Here is a 25004-nt window from a genome sequence, read left to right as displayed (position 1 = left end):
CCAAAACAAGTCAAGGTAAGGAAGAACTTACTACTAATGTATCGTTGGGCACAGCACAAAACAGAGTTGAGTTGTTTATGCAGAGTTTGGAAAACCTGGAAATTGCCTGGAAAAGTCATGGAAATTTCTATAGTGATTATAAAATTTCCTAGTTATGCTCTGCTCTAAAATGTTTCATGACCTAAATATTGCTCTTGTGTTGAGCTTATGTAGAGTAGAACTTGCTCACAAGCCATAGTGATGTCTGATTTGTGAGCAAAATCTTCTTTTAAATAGGTTCTTTCAGTTAATTGGTCGAAATGGTTCACAAGTTGGTCTTAATGATTCATTTGCGAATCAGTCTGAATCAAAATGAAAAGGGTGGGAATCCTGTTGACGGTTGCCAAGCACCGTTGCAACTTTCTGCCTTAAGCCCAATTTATACAATGGAAGTAGTAGTTTTAAAATTAGTTTTCATCATATAAAAAAAGTATACTTCTGAACAACCACTTTCAAAAGTTATCAACTACTGCTTCTACGTTATCCATTTATGACATCAAAGGAGTATTTCAGGTTCAATACAGGTTAAGCTCAATTGACAGCATTTGTGGCATAGTGTTGATTACTAGGCTTGTGATCTATGCCTTTTTCACATCGATAATAAAAAAAAATTCCAGATGAATCTATATCAATCTATATTGGCATATTTTCAGATATAAATAGGGCTAAAAACTCTAATAGTTTTTGTCTCTTTATACATATTTCTCAACACAACTTTAGTAAAGTGTGAGCAGCAGGGAAACTTAAAGGGGGTTGCATGACGGACGCGTCTGGCAGTCCAAAATTCGAAATTATTGTGTTTTGACAGCTTGAATGAAATGTATTCAAGGCTACATACCAAGAAATGCATAATAAACGTCACCATCTCTAAACGTTCAGTTTGCGCAGTTACACTAGTTTCATACACTAATCTGTAAACTCATCAATATCACTTTGTTCTTTCTTGAAGTACAAAAACCTTCTTAACCTTTGTGTGTATGGTGACTAGATTCACAACTGTGGACTGCCACCTGCACAGCATCGACACGTCCTGTGTGTGATACCTGTGCCTTGTCCTACCCACAATGCAACGCTTCTCAACCAGTGTGTGACTGGCTTCAGTATTAAGTACAGTAAATTTTATATCACCCCCTTGTGGTCTCCCAAAGCTATTACGCCAGACTACTTTAAATGGAATGCTAACTGACAGTGAATTGGAAAGCGTAAAAATTAGGCTTCAAATTTAATTTCATGTCTCACAAATATATGGTAAAAATAACGTGCCGATCAATAATCAATGTATCGATATTTTGTGACATTCTTATTGAATACCACAAAAATGTATTTCGACTCGTCCCCCTTTTCTCTCTAAAAAAAGACAAAAGAAGCAAAAATCTGGGTTCCAGTGAGGCACTTATAATGGAAGTGAATGTTGCCAATCTGTAAATGTTAAAATACTGTTTAAAAAGAATAGCCACAAGATGTAAACAGTATGCGTGTTGCATGATTTTTGTGTTATAAAATCGCTTTCTAACCTTTTCTGTGTAAAGTTATATCCAATTTTACAACATCATTGCCATGACAATGTACAGTAACTCCTAAAACCTAAAAACCCAACATGACCGTAAAAATGACGAATTAATAAATTGTACAACTCAAATAATCCACAAGTTTTAACAGAGGAATTAAAGTGCATTTATAAAATTATTAGCGTCACATTTCTGTATTTAAACCCTTTAAAAATTGGCCACATTCATTTCCATTGTAAGTGTCTCACTGAAGCCTCGATTATTGCTTCTTTTTTTTTTTTTACGAAAAGGAAGGACGAGTTCAAATAATAAGAAAGGAAACCTAGCTAGCCTACAGTCAATTCAGCTCATACATGAGATTGTGAATAATAAACTTTCAAACTTCCAAGAACATCCAGACCACACCCATGATTTGTTTTAACCAATCATCAATGCTCTCCGACTAGCTGAGTTCTCCTAGGTCAAGAATTTTAGTAGGGATGTCCCGATACCATTTTTTTGAGAACGAGTACCTATACTTTTGTTTTGGTACTCGCCAATACCGAGTCCGATACCTGATTTTTTTTTTCTTAACTCCATTTCAACAGTTTATTTAAATGTTATCATCAAAATAGTGTTTAAATAAATGAATTAAATATAGAAATATGACCTTACAAAAAAAATACATTTCATCATAAGTTTTAGGCAAGCCAAAAGAAGCACGTTCGCCATTAAGTAGAAGTTAGCCTTTAATGTAGAAGTCATTTAATGTAATGTAGAACTGGTGTGTGGTCACAGTTGTGTGTATGTCGGCTATTTTACAATGGCTTTGAATGCGGCTCATCCAGTCAGAATATAGAGTATTATACAGTTTTACAGTATATCATTTTTACTACTTTGAGTCTTTTTGTTTTGAACTCAAGTGCTACATAATGTGAAGCTGTTTCTGCACTCATGCCAGACAAACCATTCATTTGTAAGGAATAATTGTCCATTAACTTCCAAAGAAAAAGAGAAAATAGTTAAATGGATCCTTTTATTTGTAATGTATTTAATTCACTGGATTATCCAAAAATGGGCATTACCACATTTATTGTTATTTCCAGGTAAAATTTTCAGCAAAAATACCAAAATCTTATTTCATGATACGAGTAATTTTCATGGTAATGATATGCATCACATTACAGTTAAAGTTTTCTAAAAAATCAATAAAAAATTGGTTTATATATTAAATAACCATATTGTTATGCCTATTTTTGAATAATGCAGTCAGTGAATTAAATACTTTACAACTGAAAACTACTCCCTCTTATATCATTTTCTCTTTTTTTGGAACTTGACAAAGTAAAAAAAAAAAAACGAAATGATTCAATTTGGTTTTAAATCAACCTTACCATAATGATAAATTTCACATTATGCCATATGTCATTCTGATGTTGTTGACTAGTATTATTATCGTTATAAACTTTCCTCAAGAAACTCAACATCTTCTCAAAGCAGTGCAGCAAAGAAAATAATACATAAGTAAAAAATATCCCAAATAAACACTTCATTAGGCTCTTCATTAGGCTCTTAATGATTTAAGTCATCTCTATAGAGAATATATAAATATCTGAAGGCAAACATAGCCCGTTTATTTCCTAATATATAACATCATTTGAACAGAACTTTATTAAGGGCGATGATGTGTAGAACTCGCATGACACAGTTGTTGGCGTGTCACACTTTGTTTTAGCTGTTTTCCTCATGAGTGTTGGTTGGAATGTCGGGATGTCTAGCCGTTTCAGATGTTTGACTTCCTCCATAGCACTTTAAGGTAAAAAAAAAAAAAACAATCAATTGAATACAAATGGGTCACATAAGTTTTGTGGTTTGTGCCACGTTATTGAGAGAACCAGACTGAGTAGCACAAGTGATCCCGCTCTGCATTCTCCTGTCTCTGGAGCACAAACAAGAGGCCTGCTGGACTGCGTGCACTTCACAACAATCACATGAAACACAGCTGCTCGTGTCAGATGAGAAACATATTTAGAACGAGAGATGAAGGTCATTGAATTTGCTTCGGCGGCACTAAATTTTGCTTGGGCCAAATAATTGTCAGTGCCTGAAAAACCATGTCCATGTTTTTTCAATTCTGTCTGTGTCACATGAAGCCCTGATCACTGATAGATATGCACACACCACACACATGAATATATACATATTGCGATATACACGATATAGCAATATACTGTACATAGCGATATGCAAACCTTGCAAGTCGCTGCTTTCTGCTCTGTATCGCTTTTTCTAAAGCCAAAGCAATTCCACACCACAGAGGATGCACTTTTTTTTGTTTTGTTTTTTGGATTTGAGGAACCAGCACCATTTCTCTGACGGAATGTGTATCACGTGTGTGTAACATGAATAGAACGCTGTGCACATTTCTTGCCGTGCAGTGGCGATTTTGCAAAAGAGTCGATTATCCAAAATGTATACCAGTTGTCAAATTTCTGCCGGTTTATCGTGTCTACAGGTATATCACCCACCCCTGTGTGACTGTTAACTCATAACGTGACATATGATTTTGGTCATACGGCCCACCCCAAAGTGATACTGTACCATGTGCCCACCGCTGCTTCCTGCTGCATGTCCTGTGCCTGAAGCGGCTCTTTTGGATGGTGGTGAGGGCTAACACTTTAACCCCAGGGTCATAGACTGCCCCGTTGGGAATCGATTTCCCTTGATGGATTCCTGAAAACCCATTAGGTTGGCACTGGTGCTGAACTCCATGATGTCCGTGTGACTCTGTGCACTTGTGCCCCTCATTTATACATGTACTCTGTTGACACAAATTGAGCGTGTACACTACCCGTCAAAAGACACAGCCTCTCACTTTTCATTATGACTGTTTTCCACATTATAGTCATTAAATTCATTAAAACTGGAATAACACAATTGGAAGTATGGTTATTATGCTGTGACCAAAAAATGTTCAACAAATCCAAACTATCTTATATTTGAGTGTATTTGAAGTCATCATTCCAGCTCTGCACACTCTCTTCATTCTCTCAACCAACTTCATGAGGTGCATCCTGAGGTGTTTTTTAAGCAGTTCCCATGTATGCTGGACACTTGTTGGCTGCTTTTCCTTCACTATTTTTGTATTGAAATTCATATGTAGGCACAATTTATATGTCTCTACAAAAATAATTTGAGGCATTTAAGCATAAACCTTCAGATCAAAGGTTTTTGTAAGATCGTGAGAAACTCAAAATTGGGACAATTCCAGTGTGTCCAAATTTTGGATTGGGAGTCTGCTAGTGCAAGCTCACTCTAGTGTACTGAGACAACTGGTCAGATCGTGATATAAGAACCATTGGTGTAATTAATTGAAGTGTAGGATTTTGTGGAGTGATATTAAGTGTCTCTTCATGATGTTTCTCTGCAGATCTCCCACTATGGCGGGTGGGCTGTTTGCCATGGACAGGAACTACTTTTATGAGCTCGGTCAGTACGACCGTGGCATGGACATCTGGGGAGGAGAGAACTTGGAAATCTCTTTTCGGGTAAATGTCCTGTAGCTTAGCGTGAACAGTAGTTCTCATTTTCTTTTGGTCACGCCCACCTTTGAAACTGGAAAAACTTTTGCAACCCCACCCTATAATCTTATCAAATTTTTTTTGCATTTCAGCTGCATGCCACCAAATTTTTTTATGAAAACTGAATGCATTCTTGCAACTTTGCTGAATAATAAAAATGTTAACTCTTAATTATGAAATTATAATCTGAATATAACTTTGTTACTACATTGTTATGCTATTTTCTGTAACATAAACAAAACCATTTTATTTATTATTTATTTGTATTCTCCCCTTTTTCTCCCCAATTTGGAATGCCCAATTCCCAATGCGCTCTAAGTCCTCATGGTCCATAGTGACTCGCCTCAATCTAGATGGCGGAGGACAAATCTCAGTTGCCTCCGCGTCTGAGACCGTCAATCCGCGCATCTTATCACGTGGCTTGTTGAGAGCGTTACCGCGGAGACATAGCGCGTGCGGAGGCTTCACGCTATTCTCCATGGCATCCAAGCCCAGCTCACCATGCGCCCCACCGAGAGCGAGAACCACATTATAGCGACCACAAGGAGGTTACCCCATGTGACTCTACCCTCCCTAGCAACCGGGCCAATTTGGTTGCTTAGGAGACCTGGCTGGAGTCACTCAGCACGCCCTGGATTCGAACTCACGACTCCAGGGGTGGTAGTCAACGTGTTTACTCGCTGAGTAAAAACATTTTAACTACATTTATATACTTATAGAAACATCCAAAAATAGAATAAATACAAAAATGATAGTGCTTGCACGAACACTGTTAATATATAATAGCTCACCAAAAAAAAAAAAAATTGTCATCATTTACTCACTCTCCTCGTTTCAAACCATTACGACTTTTTTCATCCGTGAAACACAAGATTAAGCGAGACAATCATGATTGTGACTGTTCAGCTCCAAAAGTACATAAAAGCACCATTAAAGTTGTCCAAATCACTTGTGCACTATATTTCAAGTTTACTGAAGCTATTTGATGGTGCTGTGCGTGATCAACAGACTGAAATGTAAGTGCTGATTCACCCATTCGAATCGGCCACGCACGCAAGAACTTCTTGGTGTACATAAGAGCAGTGCAGTATGCGAACCTGACCCCACACAAGGTGAAAAAGGTGGAGGAAAAGAAATTGCGCACATTGGTTCTTGCGTGTGTTGCCATCGCGGCAAATTTGAATGTGTGAAAGTGAACGAGATTTGAGAATGGGGCAGTCTTCTGCATCTTAACCCTCCTGTTATGTTTGGGTCATTTTTGACCCGTTTAAGAGATAAAAACAGTGTCGAATCTTAAAAACGAATCTTAATCTTATATTTGATCAAAATGCCTTAGGGTTATCCTCAACATTTAGTAAATTAATATATTAAATTTTTTTTTAGGTTTTTATAATACTTGTTTATATTTATGGAATGTCAAACTTTTTGTCTAGACCCTTTATGTAAATAATGCTGGTTTTCAATGTGTTTTCATGAGTGAAGAGTGTTACAAGTTCTCTCTCTCTCTCTGTCACACGCACATACACACACACAAACAAACACACCAATTTCTCAAATTTTTCAATTTCTGCCATGTGAATGTGTTGCTCTTTGCAAGAGGATGGTCACACATTGTTTTAAAAATAAAGAAATGTCTTTTTTCTCATCAGATCTGGATGTGTGGCGGCCAGTTGCTGATAATGCCGTGCTCCAGGGTCGGACACATCTTCCGTAAACGCCGGCCCTATGGGTCACCTGGCGGTCAAGACACAATGGCCCACAACTCACTGCGTCTGGCCCATGTCTGGATGGACGAGTATAAGGTGAGGATCATTAACAGAAAGACAGCAGGAGGGTTCAGATAGGCACCTGGTTGAATAAGTAAGGGATAAAGTACATTATCTGCCAGATTATTACACGGGTACCAACCAAATAAATGGACATAAAATATTAATTTGCATTGAAATGATGTAATTATGTGAGAAGAAATAAATCACTGAACAGCTGATTTGCACCTCCAGCTTGCGTTGAAGTTCTGTTGGTGTTTATTTTGTGAAAATTACCATTTGACTGCAATACCCGGATGACCGGTGTGCTATGTCTTAATCCCCGGATGTGCGGTTGTTACTCAGACATATTAGACCGCTAGATGGCGCCATTGACCAATCTGAATAGAGTATTCCAGAGCACCGTGTAATAATACAGAAAATAATAGCCTACTTATTTATTATTGGTGATTGGTAAGGCAAGCTTTTTACTACTATTGCTCATACTTGGGGTTAGTAATTTGAACAAATCTGTAACTGTAAATATTAAACTTTGGCATGTAACTCATCCCTCACCATTTTGTGCTACAGACATGATTGATACCTCAATTTTTGATGAGGAGAGGTGTGCTATTATTTTCTGAAGCAAACGTGTACAATTTTCATCATGCGGATGATAAAATGGTTAAACATATCCCATAGATTTACATGGAACGTGGGAAATAGTAAGAATAAAGAATGAGCTGGTGTGTCTAATCTTTTGACTAGTAGTGTACATATTGTGTACACATTGTCCAAGGCCCATGTAGGCAACTATTTCATAGCTTCTCACTTTTGCAAATAAAAGCATGTCAACACTGACCCTTATGCTTTAAGGTCACTCAATAAATTGATTGTTTTTTGTTGGGTTGGACATTCACCGCTGAAGTGCTATAAATTGTCATTGCTGAAGGCAAACAGTGCATACAGTGTGGTGCTTTATATGTTTAATGGGGGCGGAATGGAGATGTATGAGATTTGCTTCATCTGTTTATTAATTGTACAGCTGCGTCCAGCCCGCAGAGCTTCAAAGGCTCACAGTTATTGGCATAATTGACCTAGTTTGAGGAGAAAGTAATTACCTGTGTAGTGCACATTAAAGCTCTGCTTCACGTGGTTATTTCACAAAATAACTGCACGGCTAACATTGTCAGTAGTGTTCGCAACGCTATTTGGATTTAGTCTTTGTCTGTTGCCGTTATGTTTGCTTCAGTGTAATAGTATCATTGGTATTTATTTTTTAGTGTATGTACGTCTGATGCATGTTGCACACAAAAATAGCAAGAGCTTCTGAAATCGCCAGTTCCAGTCTGATTGACTGACTTCTACACAATTTCCAGGAGTTGTGTTTACTGGGTACCGGGTTGATGCAAGGTGCACTTCTGAGGAAGAACTAGTCACTAGATTTGCCAAAGTTTTCCAGGTTAATGGCATCACATCTTTTGTTTGGGGCACTTAAAGAAACAAAAACATCAAACTACACATTATTTCTTTATAAAATAGAGAAAACAAAAAACAATTATATAAAAAATCCGTAACCTATTAAGAAAAACGTTATTTTGGGGCCTGGGTATCTCAGCGAGTATTGACGCTGACTACCACCCCTGGAGTCGCGAGTTCGAATCCAGGGTGTGCTGAGTGACTCCAGCCAGGTCTCCTAAGCAACCAAATTGGCCCGGTTGCTAGGGAGGGTAGAGTCACATGGGTTAACTTCCTCGTGGTCGCTATAATGTGGTTCTCGCTCTCGGTGGGGCGCGTGATGAGTTATGCGTGGATGCTGAATAGCGTGAAGCCTCCACACACGCTACGTTTCCATGGTAACGCGCTCAACAAGCCACATGATAAGATGCACGGATTGACTGTCTCAGATGCAGAGGTAACTGAGATTCGTCCTCCGCCACCCGGATTGAGGTGAGTCACTACGGACCACGAGGACTTAGAGCTCATTGGGAATTGGGCTTTCCAAATTGGGGAGAAAAAAAAAACGTTATTTTTAAAGAGTCTACTGGATAATGCAGCAGCAAAATTAATAGTAATTCAAGTGAAAGTCTTTAGTAGAAAAGAAGCCAGTTCTCTTGACACATTTTTTCAGATTGTATCTGGACATTTTTTTTTTACGTTAGTTGTAATAGGATATCAGTACACTTTTCAATCACAGTTTTTTTTTTTTTACCCAGGCAACATAAATATTATTGTAATTTAATAAAAAATAATGATAAAATAAAAAATAATCATAAGTATTATTATTGTTAATAATGGTAATAATCAGAATAATAACAATTACAATAATAATAGTCAATGTTAAAATGTATTTTCCTATAGTAATGTATTTCAGTTGTAATTTCTATACTTTAAAACCCTGGGGCTTTTATTTTAATGGAGCATTCCAGAAAGACGGTGACCATGTATTTATATTTATTATTAAACCTATATTTATTTATTAAATGCAGCCTTTTGAGATTCACAAAGCTATTGTTTGTCTTCAAGAGACTTAAAATGTATGAGTCATATGGACTAAATTAATGGTGCTTTTATGGTTTTTAAAAATAAATGCTTTTTTTTTGTGTGTGTGTGTGTGGTATATGACCTGTGTGGTATAAGATAATATTTAAATCATATTTTGTCTCATATCTGTTACAGCAGATGCAAATTGAATTTGGAAATCAAAAAAGGCCTGAGTTTGTCCGATTCCTTTGTGAAAAGTTCAGCAGCTGCAAGGCTAATGGGTCTTAAAATCTCTTCAACTCAGCAGACCCGGTACTGGGTCTGTGGGTGCCGCCACGAGCATCTAATAATTTAAGGATTAAAAAATAAAATCCCCAGATCCACAAGTCATGCAAATGTGGTACCATTTGAAAGCTTAGAATCTGAACTTCTCACAGAACTCCATCAGTTTTGCATTTGTTACATAAAATAACAAGATAAGACCTGAAAGTCTCAGTGTTGCAAATGAGTGCCACCTTTGGATAATAATGTAGAAATTAGAGCTGTCAGAATTAACGCATTAACGCATGTGATAAATGTAAAACGTTTAACGTGTTAATTTTTCTTAATCGCGATTAATGCATTTACCGTTAATACAGCATAAACACTGATGTGAAGGGCGAAACCTTTGTAATGTGTCCGCCCAGAGTCATTACACTGACAGACACACCACAGCGCCAGAGCCCTTCTACCAAGGTGAGCCTACAAGCTTAGCATAAAACAGCATAACGCAGCAGTGCCATAGACATTCTATGGGCGGAACTGTCTTAACACGATAGTTGACCATTACACTCTCTACTATGATAGAGCCATGGAGGTTGTTATCTCAGTAAATAAACGAATCTCTAACAGCACTTCCCTGTCAGTGATAAAATGGAGAATGGAGCTCTTAGCGCTATTTGATGTTCAAAACAAGCTCAGATGGGGCTTGTGACAGAAATCAAGTACTTTTTTAGCCTATGTGAGGCGCATGGTGTGTTCAAAGCGGCGCTCGACGCTATGTTGCTGCCCTGGCACAAATCATGAAAGCAGCTTCACGATTGCTGTAGGAAAGTGCCACAGTCTACCAGCAGATTAATATTGTGGAGGAGTTTAATGAGAGTTTAAGGGATTTAATGCCCATTGCAATGAATATGCAACCTATGTGGAGACTAGTTCTTTCAATTAGTCAAACTCCCACTTAGACTCTGGGGAAACGTTTAATGTTACTTGAATTGGTGATATTTAAGTGCATTGTCTTTATATTATGGAAGGCTTTGTTTGGAAAGTGTTAATAAAGCATTATATTGCTACATATTATATTTGTTTTCTTCCTAAGATGGAAATAAGTCAATTTTGACAAGAAAAGAAGTATATGTAGTGTCAAATTTCAGTACTTTCAAAATATGTGATTAATCGCGATTAACTACAAACAAGTATGCGATTAATCGTGATTAAAAAAAAATAATCAACTGACAGCACTAGTAGAAATATAAATATGAAAATGAAAGTATGGTGTATGGTGAGCTTTTAAATATGGATGTGAAAAATTGCAGGCAGCAGCCAAAAATTGCACTAGAGTTGAAGAGGTTTATAGAGCAGATACGATAACAACGGTGGTCACCCCTGAAATATCATAATTTGTGTCAAATCCTTAGTTTTTCCTGATCCACTGATACTGATGGAATAATCTTTTGGAAACGGGATGTTTCAACTCCACAAACAGCACTTTTTGGACATTTTCAGCTCAATTGGAATAAAGCACCCATTGAAAGCAGTTCTCTTATGGCAAGGGTGTCCAAAGTCCGGCTTTAGAAATAGAACACAATTTGGCCCGATAAGGAGAAATTATAAGAAATTCATATTCTGAACACTGGATGTCGCTATCACGTATGGCTGCTATTCACAGCGTATCGTCTCCGCTAGTGCGTCATCGTCAACAGCTTCATCCACTGGCAGAGTTCAACAGGAGTTTGGAATACTCCTTATTTCCAATGATGAAGTGCCACACAGAAAGAATAATGCATTTATTAAAGGACTGACATCAGGTTAGATACTTTACTCATGTACTTGTTGTTGTAAAAATGTCCCGATACCTCACATCATACAACTGAGTAGAGCTGCTGTTGTGTGAGCGGCTGAACAGAGTTTATTGAGTGCACAAGAACCGAGCATACTCTTCCAGAATGTCCTCTGTAGCACTGGGGAGTATACTGTAATTAATTGGTTCAGTCTGATATTTAGTTGAAACAAGAAAAAATATTCACGGGCTTCCCAGCACTATTTGAGTGAGGACATACTGTACTGTAGAAGAGAACACTTAAAACACTTGCACATGCACAATCATTTTATTCAAATTAAAATCGTATTTGTAACGCAAGTAACAACAGAACAGAAGTTTTAATTGTATAGCTATAAAGAGTAATTCCTTGAAAAATAAAGAGTACTTCCTTGCATCACTTTATAAAGTGATAAAATGTCATCTGATTCTCATTATTGTGATGGGTCAAACCCAACACTCAGTAGCAGATCTACAGTATATGTTCTTTGCCGTGCCACTGAATGGACATCAAAAAGATAACAAATTTGAATAAATGAGTATAATATTTTGTACAAGACACATCACTGTTCCATTATAACAGTTCTTTGTGAGTGAAATACCCTATCCTTTATTTACATGTAGGGCCTACACAAGCATACCATAGAGCACAAATTCTGATCAAAACTTGCATAATATTAAGTGTACAATATAAAGATTATGCATAGTGGCAATCTAGTAGCTTCTAGCAATTTTTTTAATTATTACAGCGATGTGGCCTGCGATTTAAAAAGTTTGGATGCCCCTGTCTTATGGGGTGCCAAAAGATTCTGGAAGTGCCGCCATCTACTGTTTGTTTTTTGTAAACAGTAACTTCATCTATTCCATTTTGATTTCCAAGTTACCTCTCTGAAATAATTAGTATTATTTTGAATTTTGATTTCAAAGTCTGCAATGATTTTACTTTAATTCCCTATGAGTTTTTTGTTATTTTTTATGCTGGTCTGTTATTATTGTATCATGTATTTCAGATAAATGATTTTCAAAATGAAGAAAACAACTGTCTACTCTCAAAATTTGAAAAAGTCAAAACATACATGCATGGAGCATCTTCGGTATGCCTGGATCAAATTGTGATCCTGAAATCGGCAAAACCAAAACCTACTACTCCTTAAATAGGCAGCTGTTTTCAGTAATTAAATGGAACTCTATACTGACTGATTTGAAGTGCTACATAGTCAGCTACTCAAAACACCACACAAATAACACACCGCACCAGAAGCACACAAGAGACTTGACTCACAATTGATTTCAATAGAGTTTGACTACGGTGTGTTACTAAGCTAACAATGTATAATAAGCACACACAAAAAGTGGGTAAAATAGTCAGTTCTTAATACGATTTAACTATTTTTATTGATACTTTTCTGTGTTGAATAAAATAAGTGAATTTAAAACTTTTTTATTTACTTAACATTTCGACTCTTCTGCCATCTTTTCTTTTTTTTTTCACTGAGCTCATCACAATGCATTCTAGGATTTTTCTCTGTAAAGTATATATGGGATGCCTTTTTGTACCTATGATGCCTTAAAATGTCATCTAGGTAGATTTTGGAACAGATCTCAACAGTTCTGTGCTGTGTTAAGGGGCAGTCACACTACACATCACGCTCTAATCACTCCAATTCAAACACATCCAAATGGAAGAGACCGGAAATGCAAGCTCATGTGAAGAAATGTTGTACTCCGTTGCATACAAACATTCAAGTCTGGCAAACTCTGACCTGTGAATCCATATGACGATAGGAATGTCACATGTTGACATCTAGGCTCAATACAAAGAATACATATTATACATATTTCAAAGTTGCATGCTTTATTGTTGCAGGAAAGTGAGTAGAGAATATATTTTAACATTTTAAATCTAATGTTATTTGTTATTTGTGTTGAATTATTTACTTGACACCAGAAGCCCTCCCGCATGACATCATATCCTGGTCTGTTGGGTTATCCGAAAAAAATGTGTTTGCTCAAAGCCTAGCGTGACCGCCCCTTCAATCTCGTCAACGAAATCACTGACGAAAACGTTCGTTGATGAGTTTTTTGATGAGATGAAAAAGATGCATCATGATGATAATTAAACGATTTTATTAAAGAATACTGTTGATTAAAATATGACGAGAAAAAATAATACTGAAAGATATTAATAGTGCAAGATATAAACAAAAGAAGAAACATCTAGAGAAATATCTGTTTACAGAAGAAGACTTCAGATATGGATTCACCTAATCCAATAATCCAGTATGTTGGGAATTCCCCCACTTGAGCTGCAGGAGTTTAATTCGCTGAACTGGATCACTTTGAAATGGGTTAATTACCTCACTCAAACACATCCTATTTAAACATAAGATTAATATATCCACATCATGTATGTAATATTACAGTTTACACCTGCACAGACAATGAAGCAAATGAACTGGTGAACTTGAACTAAGTTACTCGCTAGTCATAATATACCTAACTTGTGTTGTTTAAAGGTGCTGTAAGCGATTTTTAGCGATTTAAGCTTTCATGTGACTGAGACATTGAATTAGCCACGCCCCCTCATTCCAAAACCCCACCCTCAAAAGATAACTTTGAGACCAAAACCGAGCAAAAGAGCAGCATTATTTGTTCCTGTGGCTGTCAAATTCAACAGTGACACAATAGCGCCCTCAACTGACAACATTATGTATCATAGCCTTAATGATCCGCTTCAAATACAACACTATGAGAACGAGCAAAATGATTGACAGGTGAAAAGCGTCAGTGTCCATGGACACATTTTTGTTTGCTGTTTACAAAATCTACAGCTGTCACAGAGACCGGTGAGATATCTCAGGACACTTATTTCATTAATATATTTAAGGGAGTAGGAACATTTTTGCATACTTTTCCATGACAAAATCGCTTACAGCACCTTTAACTTGCGTTGTGAATCGAAGTTTCTGTAAAAAAAAAAACACGCTACATGCAATGGAATATCCCAAAATGACAAACGAGACAAAGTATATAAAATATCTTTAGAATTACAAATTCAGAAAACAGTAGGCTAACTTCTAAAGAGTATCTAATATTTCAGTGTATCTATTGTATGCTATTACATTGTGTCAGCCATGTGAGCGCACTATAGTTGCACCTGAGTGAGAGTGTTTGCTCTGAGTGCCTCCGACTCTTTCACCTGCTGGAGTCTGTTTTCATCAGTGAAGAACTGTGGTCTGCAGATGCACTATTGTGTTGCTGATTACTTCCTGTGTGGCTTTGATTAGTGAGATGGGCGTGTGTGCTTTTCTATCAACACTCCAATCAGAGGTGAACAGCAGGGACTCATATTTTCAGCCAAGCTAATTTCAAACAATTGTTTTGGACTGAATGATGTCACTGTACTTATTACATAATTAAACAAAGAGAGTAATTGGGTGTTTCTTTAACTTCAGGCACTTTAACATTGTGGACTTCTCGATTAAAACATTTTGCACACTCTCTCTGGTTTGTTTAATTTGTTTACTAGCAATGTCCAACAGTGTGTGTACATGCATCACAGGAGATGTTTGTCATTTTTCCTGAAAATCATGAAAATTCTCACCACAGTTTTATTTCCAGCACATCTCAAATTCTGTATTGTGTTTGAAAGAAACCTGTGGTGGAAGTGACTCGCTTGTTGTTATCGTAAATTATATAACAGTTAGTTAAGGTCCTCAAGTCTGATTTGACGAGAGGCGTTCCAAGAGTGCACTGGGACACATTACTGTTCGTATCACTCTGCTTGTGTTCGTGACGTTCCAAACTAACATGTAAGAGCAGCTAGATGTGTGAATTTTATTATTTATCCCTGTGACATTAAAGATTTGAGCCAGCATGTGATGGCAAAAAACTGTCTTGTGTGAGCTATGAGCGAGTTGAGCTGACGTTGACAAACTGTGTTAGTCAGTGCACTAAATTTTTTGAAGTCATCCGGAATTGTCACTCACTCCATGATCGCTTGGATTACTATTACACTATAGCTGAGAAATAGAGTTAAACTAACAGCTTCAGCATTACTGCTGATCACAACTGAGAGTCGTGACAGACGTAGTAATAAAACATGCTCAGGGCACCTACCTGATACTAGTCTCCAAGTTGTGAGGAGAGTTAAACTTTCAACATTGTGGATGAGAGAATGCTTTCTGTGTCAAAATAAGAGTTCCCCAAGAAATATACAAGAATGAAACTGGCTTCCTCCATGTTTTTTCTCCAACAACAAAACACTTGTAGGATAATTCCGATAGCACATATGGCATCATAACTCCACTATCGAAGCGGATTACTTCCACACTACAGCTGAGGAATAGAGTTAAATTAACAGCTGCAGCATTCTTTTGGGAGAGTCCTTAGTTTTTCCATACTTATTTATTTATTTGTTTGTTGAACTGTTGTATAAAGGCAATAGCACACTTGCAATCATGCTGTATTGTCCATCTATCAGCACGGCTGTGATTACGTGTGGCCTTGTGCCGAATCACAGCCTAGCGGATTATGTAATATTGCTATAATAAACCTCTTTTGTTTGTTTTGCGATAACAACCAGCTGACCGTACATTATCCCTTTCATAATGGATTTTCATTGTTTAATATTACATAAAAGGCATTTGAAAAGTACCAAAAATAAATGATGAAGGACTGGTAAAATTTTTGAAGTCAGTTTCAATGTGGACTTTATTACTTAGTGGAAAATTTATTTTTCTTATTATTATTAATAAATATATTACTATTAATTAAACATTGGTGTTTGGCTTTTATCATGTTTTTGTTGCTGCCATTTTATAAGCCACCTAAGAACCCAAATGTCCTTTACGGGGTCTAATTTGACATCCTTTTCACCAGTCATGTCTAGAGCCACCATTCCATAATTTTGCTAAACTGGTATTTTGTCGTTTGTGTGTGTGCATCAGGAACAGTACTTTGCCTTGCGTCCTGAGCTGAGGAATCGTGACTATGGAGACATCAGTGAGAGAGTAGCCATTCGTAAACGGCAGCAGTGTCACTCCTTCAAATGGTACCTGGATAACATTTACCCTGAGATGCAGGTGTCCTCCCCGCACAAGCCCCAGCAGCCTGTCTTCATCAACAAGGGCTTGAAGAGACCCAAAGTCTTGCAGCGGGGTCGAGTAAGACCCTGACCTTCACGTCCACCTTGGCTTGTAGCATATCAGAGCTCTGATGGTCAATAAACAACTGCATGAATATTAGTTTGCTGTTTTTAAGTTTGAATCCTGTAGAGTTGAGTGAGTTTCTAAAAATCCATTATAGTTTACTAAATCAGGTGTTTAGTTTCCAATTATTTAATTTTGCAATAGTATCATGCTTACTATTTTTCTGACACAGTATAAAGTATTTATTTATACTTGAAAATATATAGCTGCCATTATATTTTAGAAAGGGGATCCCTCACAAGGGGATCATCATATTTGGGGGTCCTGGCCATCAAAAAGTTTCTGAACCCCTGGACCAAATTTAGTACAAAGCAAAATGAAATGATATAATAATTCATATTAATAATTCATATTAAACAGCAGAGGGCAGTAGAGCAGCTCTTGCCTTTTGTACTGGATTATGCAAAGATGGCATTTTGAAAGCATCATGTTTGGATTCTTGTCATTTTTCCAACTCTAAATTAGCGTGATAGTAATATCTGTAATGTGTCATAATTGGAGTACTAGTAAATGGGGATTTAATTCTTCCATATAGGTAAATTACAGGATTTTAACAACAAAACACTGTAATGTCAACACGAAATCAAAAGTGGCCCTTTATTAATACAAATTCCTGGTCTTTGTGAATGATTGATTGGTGCATGTTATTCCCAACCAAAATAAAAAGCTGTTTGTCTTAATTTCTTTTAACAAAACGTAATAACTTTCGTCGTCTCTAAAATAACTTTCCCGGTGACATCACAAAATCTTGTGTTATATTATTCAGACATAAAAAAATAAATAAAATAAATGGGTTTGGGAGTTTGTTTGGAATATACTTGTAGCAAAATACATGCATGAATATAGAGACAGAAGACATGGGACGAATGCATCGGAGCTCTTTACTCATCTGACTCGCATTTTGAGGAATATAGAATCTGTGTTTTTTGTTAATCAAAAACACGGAAAGAACATAATGAAACTGCATTAAATACTTTATATTAAAGATCGATGCATTAAACCAGAATAAATGTTTGTACAATAATCGGGGGGTTATTCACTTTGGTCTCGGTGTAAATAGATCTTTTGTTGGCAGTTTGTCTCACATAATAGGCCTTAAATGTACACACATTACGTAAACCCGTTACAGAAGTAAAATGGGTTGCGAATGCTGTTTCATGTTGAATATACATGTGAATTTTGAGTCCAGTTATGCATCAAACTTGGCAACAACCTTACCTAATTTGAAATGAAACTTTTAAAACATTACTTTGTTTTTTTCACCAACTTTTTAACATTAACCATTCATTAAAGATAAATGAATTGCAGTAAAACCTTTTTCAAGACCCTGCAATATAACATTTAAAATATTGTCAAGGGCTCCTTTTCCAAAACTAAAGCTCACTCATGTTCTCCTGTTCTCTCTCAGCTACGTAATCTGCTGGCTGATAAGTGTCTGGTGGCACAAGGCCGTCCCAGCCAGAAGGGTGGCACTGTGGTGGTGAGAGACTGTGACCCACGGGACCCTGAGCAGGTACAACAGGAGCATTGACAATCACTAGGTCAAGCCACATCATACTGTCACTCTGTGATAATCATGGGCATCATGATCTGACTCTCTTTTCTGTAGTTCAGTCTTCTTCATTTGCTTAGTTTTATAACTTTGGAGCCAATATTCCTTGGTGCCTTATGATAGAAGTGTGCAGGCTGCAGATTATAATTGTATTTTTCTAATTTTTCAAAAGCTACTCCGTTAACAGAAAATATTGAATGAAAACACAGTCTGTAATTTTACTGTCACAACAATATGACACAATTTTTAGATATAACTGCCCAGTTCAAAAACTTGTTTTAAGCTCCATAAGTTTTGATTGGCATGTTTGTGTTTATTATTTTGCAGGAGTGGGCCTATGATGAGGAGCACGAGTTGATTCTAGCGGGTCTGTTGTGTTTGGACATGTCTGAGATTCGTTCCTCTGACCCGCCACGACTCATGAAGTGTCACGGATCAGGTGGATCTCAGCAATGGACACTGGGGGTGAGAGTTTTACCTCTTGTATCTGTGTACACTAGATCTACATTTTGAAAATCTATTAATCTATCAATTTTTTCTTTGATTTATCGAATAAAAAGCAGTTTAATTCTGTGCATTTAATGGAATATGGTATGCTTAATCAAAGGTTTAAATTATAAATGTTACTATATAACGTGCAGATAGCTTTTCACGTTTTCAGAGCAATCACATTATTTACTATTTTTATCAAAAGTTGTCACTTTATAGGATTTCAATTAAATATGGTTCATTGACATTTATGTCAATTATGTGACGCTCATGTTTTTTTTGAATGATTAAAAAATACATAAAATGTTGGAAGTTGGTCACATGGTGTAACCACCCAGAGACTGTAATAAAAAAATCTCATTGCAGGGATATAGTTACCCCAAAAATTTAAATTCTCTCATCATTATCTCACCCTCATGCCATCCCAGATGTGTATGACTTTCTTTCTTCTGCAGAACATAAACAGAGATTTTTAGAAAATATTTCAGCTCTGTAGGTCTATACAATGCAAGTGAATGGCAGTGTTGGGCAAGCTACTACAAAAATTTAGCAAGCTAAGTCAACAACTACTCAACAGAAAAATGATTTAAGCTAAGTTAAAAGCTACACTTCAGAGAAAGTAGCAAGTTACACTACAAGCTACATGCCAAAAGTAACTTGCTACATTTAAGCTACTTCATAATTTTTTTTCAACCAGATGCACGGAGCATACTGTCATAGACAAAGCGTCTAAAAGACTTATTCACATGATGTTTATCAAAGCCATGGTACAGCATACAAGTATACAGTGTGGTGCAATATAATATTCATGTAAAAAACATGTTAATTCATATTTATACTATTATCTCTACAAATCCATGTGTTCAATATGAAAAATTACTATTTTTACATTTTATTTTTTATATTTATACTACTACCTCTACAAATCCATACCCATTTGAACATAATTTCCTTTGCACATTTGTGTATAAAAACTCTGTTCATATACTATTCATCTTATCCTGTAATTCTGTGTCTTGTTGCTGTATTTCTGTATGTACTGAAATCTTCTGATCAGATGCCAAATTCCTTGTGTGTGTGAGCACATCCATATACAATTAAAAGTACATGGTGCTTAAAGGTAATTCAAAGAATACTATGGTACTTCACTATATGACCTTATTCGTATACCACTGTATTAACATGGTGCTCCTAGGTAATGGTACATGTCCAAAAAACATGGTAATACCATAGTACTTTTTTTATGTGTTTTCATGTAGGCTACTAAGTCTTTTGATACTTTTTTAGTTGGAAAATGTCTTTACCTTCAGTGTCATTCAAGCTGTACATGTGTTGAACTTAATAAAGACCTTCTTCATCACTGGCAAATGATAGAACACATTTGCAGGTTTGGTTTCCATTGATTTGTAGATCCACTGCAACCAGCGTTATCTTTATTTTCCGTATTTTAAAATATTCCGTGAGCGTTTTGGCAAGTCAGAGCATGCACCAAATGATTCAGCTGCATATACCTGATTCAGAACGCTTTGCTAGACCAATCATTGTAAAGAACCGACTCATTCAACCAACTGATTCATTTGTGAGTAGGACGTCTTTAGTTTTGATTCAAAACTGGCGATAGTAAACCAGTGTGATGTATGATATAGCGGTGTAGCTTTTGTCATATAGCTTTGCTACTGAAAAGCTACTTAATTTAAAAACCACCTCACTGGGGGCCTGGGTAGCTCAGCGAGTATTGATGCTGACTACCACCCCTGGAGTCATGAGTTCGAATCCAGGACATGCTGAGTGACTCCAGCCAGGTCTCCTAATCAAACAAATTGGCCCGTTTGCTAGGGAGGGTAGAGTCACATGGGGTAACCTCCTCGTGGTCGCGAGTTGAGAGTTGTGCGTGGATGCCACGGAGAATAGCATGGGCCTCCACACGCGATACGTCTCTGCAGTATCGCGCTCAACAAGCCACATGATAAGATGTGCGGATTGACGGTCTCAGACGCGGAGGCAACTGAGATTCGTCCTCCACTACCCGGATTGAGGCGAGTTACTATGCCACCACGAGGACATAGGCATTCTAAACTGGGCAGAAAAGGGGAAAAAAAAAAAAACCTCGCTACTCAGAAATATAGTTAAGCTAATAGCTTCACTATGTGTAGCGAAGCTACTGCCCATCACATGTGAATGATGATCAAAACTTTGAAGCTCAAAAAGCACATAAAGGCAGAATAAAAGTAATCCATGCGACTCCAGTGGTTAAATCTACAGTTGAAATCAGAAGTTTACATACTCTTAGTTTGAAGTCATTAAAACTCATTTTTTAACCACTCCACAGATTTCATATTAGCAAACTATAATTTTGGCAAGTCGTTTAGGACACCTACTTTGTGCATGACACAAGTAATTTTTCCAACAATTGTTAACAGATGTTTCACATTTAATTGACTATATGACAAATCCAGTGGGTCAGAAGTTTACATAAACTAAGTTAACTGTGCCTTTAGGCAGCTTGGAAAGTTCCAGAAAAGATGTCAAGCCTTTAGACAATTAGCTTCTGACAGGATGTGTACTGAATTGGAGGTGTACCTGTGGATGTATTTTAATGCCTTCCTTCAAACTCAGTGCCTCTTTGCTTGACATCATGGGAAAATCAAAAGAGATCAGCCAAGACCTCAGAAAAAATTGTGGACCTCCACAAGTCTGGTTCATCCTTGAGAGTAAAATTTCCAAATGCCTAATGGTACCACGTTCATCTGTACAAACAATAGTATGCAAGTATAAACACCATGGGACCACGCAGCCATCATACCGCTCAGGAAGGAGATGCATTCTGTCTCCTAGAGATGAACGAGTTTGGTGCGAAAAGTGTAAATCTATCCCAGAACAACAGCAAAGGACCTTGTGAAGATGCTGGAGGAAACAGGTAGACAAGTATCTATATCCACAGTAAAATGAGTCCTATATCGACATAACCTGAAAGGCTGCTCAGCAAGGAAGATGCCAATGCTCCAAAACTGACATGGGGACAAAGATCTTACTTTTTGGAGAAATTTCATCTGGTCTGATGAAACAAAAATGGAACTTTTTGGCCATAATGATCATCGTTATGTTTGGAGGAAAAAGGATGAGGCTCGCAAGCCGAAGAACACCATCCCAACCGTGAAGCATGGGGGTGGGAGCATCATGTTGTGGGGGTGCTTTGCTGCAGGAGGGACTGGTACACTTCACAAAATAGATGGCATCATGAGGAAGGAAAATGATGTGGATATATTGAAGCAAAATCTCAAGACATAAACCAGGAAGTTAAAGCTTGGTCACATATGGGTCTTCCAAATGGACAATGACCCCAAGCATACCTCCAAAGTTGTGGCAAAATGGCTTAAGGACAACAAAGTCAAGGTATTGGAGTGGCCATCACAAAGCCCTGACCTCAATCCGATGGAAAATTTGTGGGCAGAACTGAAAAAGCATGTGCGAGCAAGGAGACATACAAAACTGACTCAGTTACACCAGTTCTGTCTGGAGGAATGGGCCAAAATTCCAGCAACTTATTATGAGAAGCTTGTGGAAGGCTACCCAAAATGTTTGACCCAAGTTAAACAATTTAAAGGCAATGCTACCAAATACTAACAAAGTGTATGTAAACTTCTGACCCACTGGGAATATTATATTATTTTAATTAAAATTATTTGTGCTTTTTTACACCCATGCACTCACACTTTGTTGAAATATTTGAGAATAAACAATATCACCTTCTTGCTGTTAAGACAATTTGTTTAGCAAAATTACTCACATTATTAGCATGTTTAATGTCCATGTGTATGCTTATTCTTTGTCTTTGACTGTGTCTTTTTTTGTTGTTCTTTCAGAAAAATAACTGGCTGTATCAGGTGTCAGTGGGTCAGTGTTTGGCTGTTATTGACCCTCTCAGCATCAAAGGATATGTTGCCATGGCGATCTGTGATGACTCTCAGTCCCAGCAGTGGTTGTTAGAGAGTTGAGAAAGCTGTTAGTGAGATGAACAGCTAATATAGAGCACCATGCTGTGGCTGGGGAAAGAACTGCACTGATGCAGTGTCATCAGCTGAGAATGGACATGGAACCCACATGGATCCAGACCTGTTGGATGTTCTGTGGGTGTGCTATGAGGAGGACAGTTTGAGCACTGCTACAAAGCAGTGCCAGCCTTGGTGTGAAACATCATGGTCCTGAATTCTTTACTCAGAAACATCTATTTTTAGAGAGTATTTTAAAAACAAATTGTTTATTCGGGTATTTGAAAGTTTTAATTTGATTTTTGAAATGTAACCGATTTGCACAGATAAACTATTTTAATTGAAGTACAGTTAGATGTGTATTAATGTAATCATAGTCTGATAGATTTTACCTTCATTTATTTCATTTTAATTACTTTAATGAATGCAGCGTGTTTTTGCATTATATCTGTATTTGTCCTTTCAATCGAGTTATAATGAGTTTTTATAGCCAGTCAGTTTGCTTTTCTTTGATCACTGGATTTACCTTGAAGTTATTAAACTCTAAGTGTATTGGGTCGTTCTCTGAGTGTTTAATAGTGATGAGTGCTGGTATAATGAAAACAGGGTTTATTGGAATAGCTGAATTAATCAAATCAGTATTCATCAGCTACTTTACCAGAGTTAGTATTATAGTAAATGAGAGCGAAATTGATAATAAAAGAAAATTGGACTTGTCTTGGCTTCTAAATAATTTAAAAACCAAGCAGTGCCCTCAGCATCTCACACAGAAGCTATTTAGCTCAAATGTGAAAAGTTCTCATTTGCAGAAATTGACAAATGCAGAGATGTCTCCAAATGATTGTTTAACCTAAATGATTTGAGCTGTTGAGGTTTGAATATTTTTCAATAGTTAATCATTACTTTGATTTTAGTAGCAATTGTTTGTGTTGATGCTAAAGACACTGTTTTGTTATATAGACATGATTTGAAGTACACTATTTTACCCAGTAAACTGTCCCTTTATAGATAGAACAAAACAAACGTTAATATGTGATGTTTCAATGTGAATGTAATTTTGATCAAACTGCACTTATTGTCCTTTTGTACATGATGATACCAAATAAAAGGGTTATCAGTGGAATATGCAGTCATTGAAATGTAAATGTCTTCTATAATTTTGTTATTGTCTTTTATATGAGTCCATTGGGATTTCATTGGAAACCACATCATTCCAAAGTAGTTTTACAGAGAAATACATTTGGTTACCTTAATTCCTTTAACATCTTAAAAATAAATATAGCAAAAGAAAGAAAATAATTTGATTATAGGAGGACAAAACATTAGGTGGAACTAAGACTAGGCAAGGAGATCTTATCCATCCCACAGTACATATTGAGAACACTGCCCATATGCATCTCTAGTCATGAACTAGCTTGAGTTTCTTGGGTTTGAGACTGGTTTGTCAGTCCCGAGTCCATTCAAAGAGTATTAAGGGGTGCAGGGCTGACCATGGTATAAATATAGATATTGGTATAAGTTCTTTTTAAAATGAGAGCAGAGGAGACTGAGTATTGTAACACATATTTGCACTGAAAAAATGTATTGTGTGGTGAAAAAAATATAGCAGAAAAAATCAGGGGCATAGGAGCAATCTGAAAACTGCATTCTAAATCAGCCTCTCTTCTAGGGCTGGGCGATATGGCCAAACAAATTATCACTATATTTGTTTTCACATTGTTTGATATTGATATTTACCAGGACAGGGTTGGGAGGGTTACTTTTGAAATGTATTCCATTACAGATTACAGAATACATGCTGTAAAATGTCATTTGTAACGTATTCCATTAGATTACTCAAGGTCAGTAACATATTCTAAATACTTTGGATTACTTCTTCAGCACTGGCAGATTTTTTCACTTGTTTTAACTATAAAAACTCTGCCAGTACAGTAAGACAAAATACACATGTTAAAAATACATTCTCTGAAAAACCTAAATATCTTAAGCAGTGTTGTTTCTAAAACAAGATCAATCAAATTAATCTTGTTTTAAGGATGTTTAGATATTTTTACAGGAAAACAATACAAAAATTATTATCAAGAATATGATTTTTGCCCTAATATCAAAGGTCTTACTAGAAAAAAAAATAAAAAAATTATAAAGTGAATTTTCTTGACCAAAAAATATGATTGTGCCTGGTAACATGTGCATGTAAAATGGCTAGAAATAGCATTTTAGATTAGCATAAAGCTGACAATTTACACAAGGTTTATTTCTATTTCTTCTGCTCCAAACTAACTTCAAACTTACTTCTCTGTCTGCTCGTATGAATGTAACACATCATAAGAAAGTGTTTCACCGCTGTTCAA

At 36.7% G+C, this 25004-nt stretch overlaps 1 protein-coding gene across 3 annotated transcripts in view; it reads left to right on the top strand.

The window, feature by feature from the left end:
- LOC127431852 (polypeptide N-acetylgalactosaminyltransferase 11-like) overlaps nucleotides 1-23776 on the top strand; it is a 49703-nt gene extending 25927 nt beyond the window's left edge. For 2 of the 3 annotated variants that reach the window (XM_051682461.1, XM_051682462.1), the window contains 6 exons: nucleotides 4957-5074; nucleotides 6757-6909; nucleotides 16363-16578; nucleotides 18032-18136; nucleotides 18503-18640; nucleotides 22528-23776. In XM_051682461.1, coding sequence (XP_051538421.1) covers nucleotides 4957-5074; nucleotides 6757-6909; nucleotides 16363-16578; nucleotides 18032-18136; nucleotides 18503-18640; nucleotides 22528-22659 — 862 coding nt within the window. In that variant the 3' untranslated portion in view covers nucleotides 22660-23776. The remainder of the gene's footprint in view (nucleotides 1-4956; nucleotides 5075-6756; nucleotides 6910-16362; nucleotides 16579-18031; nucleotides 18137-18502; nucleotides 18641-22527) is intronic. The other variant, XM_051682463.1, reaches the window with a different exon arrangement.
- The last annotated feature ends 1228 nt before the right edge of the window (nucleotides 23777-25004 follow it).

The sequence above is a fragment of the Myxocyprinus asiaticus genome, chromosome 41 (genome assembly GCF_019703515.2).
Source record: "Myxocyprinus asiaticus isolate MX2 ecotype Aquarium Trade chromosome 41, UBuf_Myxa_2, whole genome shotgun sequence".
Taxonomy (NCBI): Eukaryota; Metazoa; Chordata; class Actinopteri; order Cypriniformes; family Catostomidae; genus Myxocyprinus; species Myxocyprinus asiaticus.
Note: the sequence above shows the minus strand (reverse complement) of the source record. Positions and strands in the feature narration are given on the sequence as shown.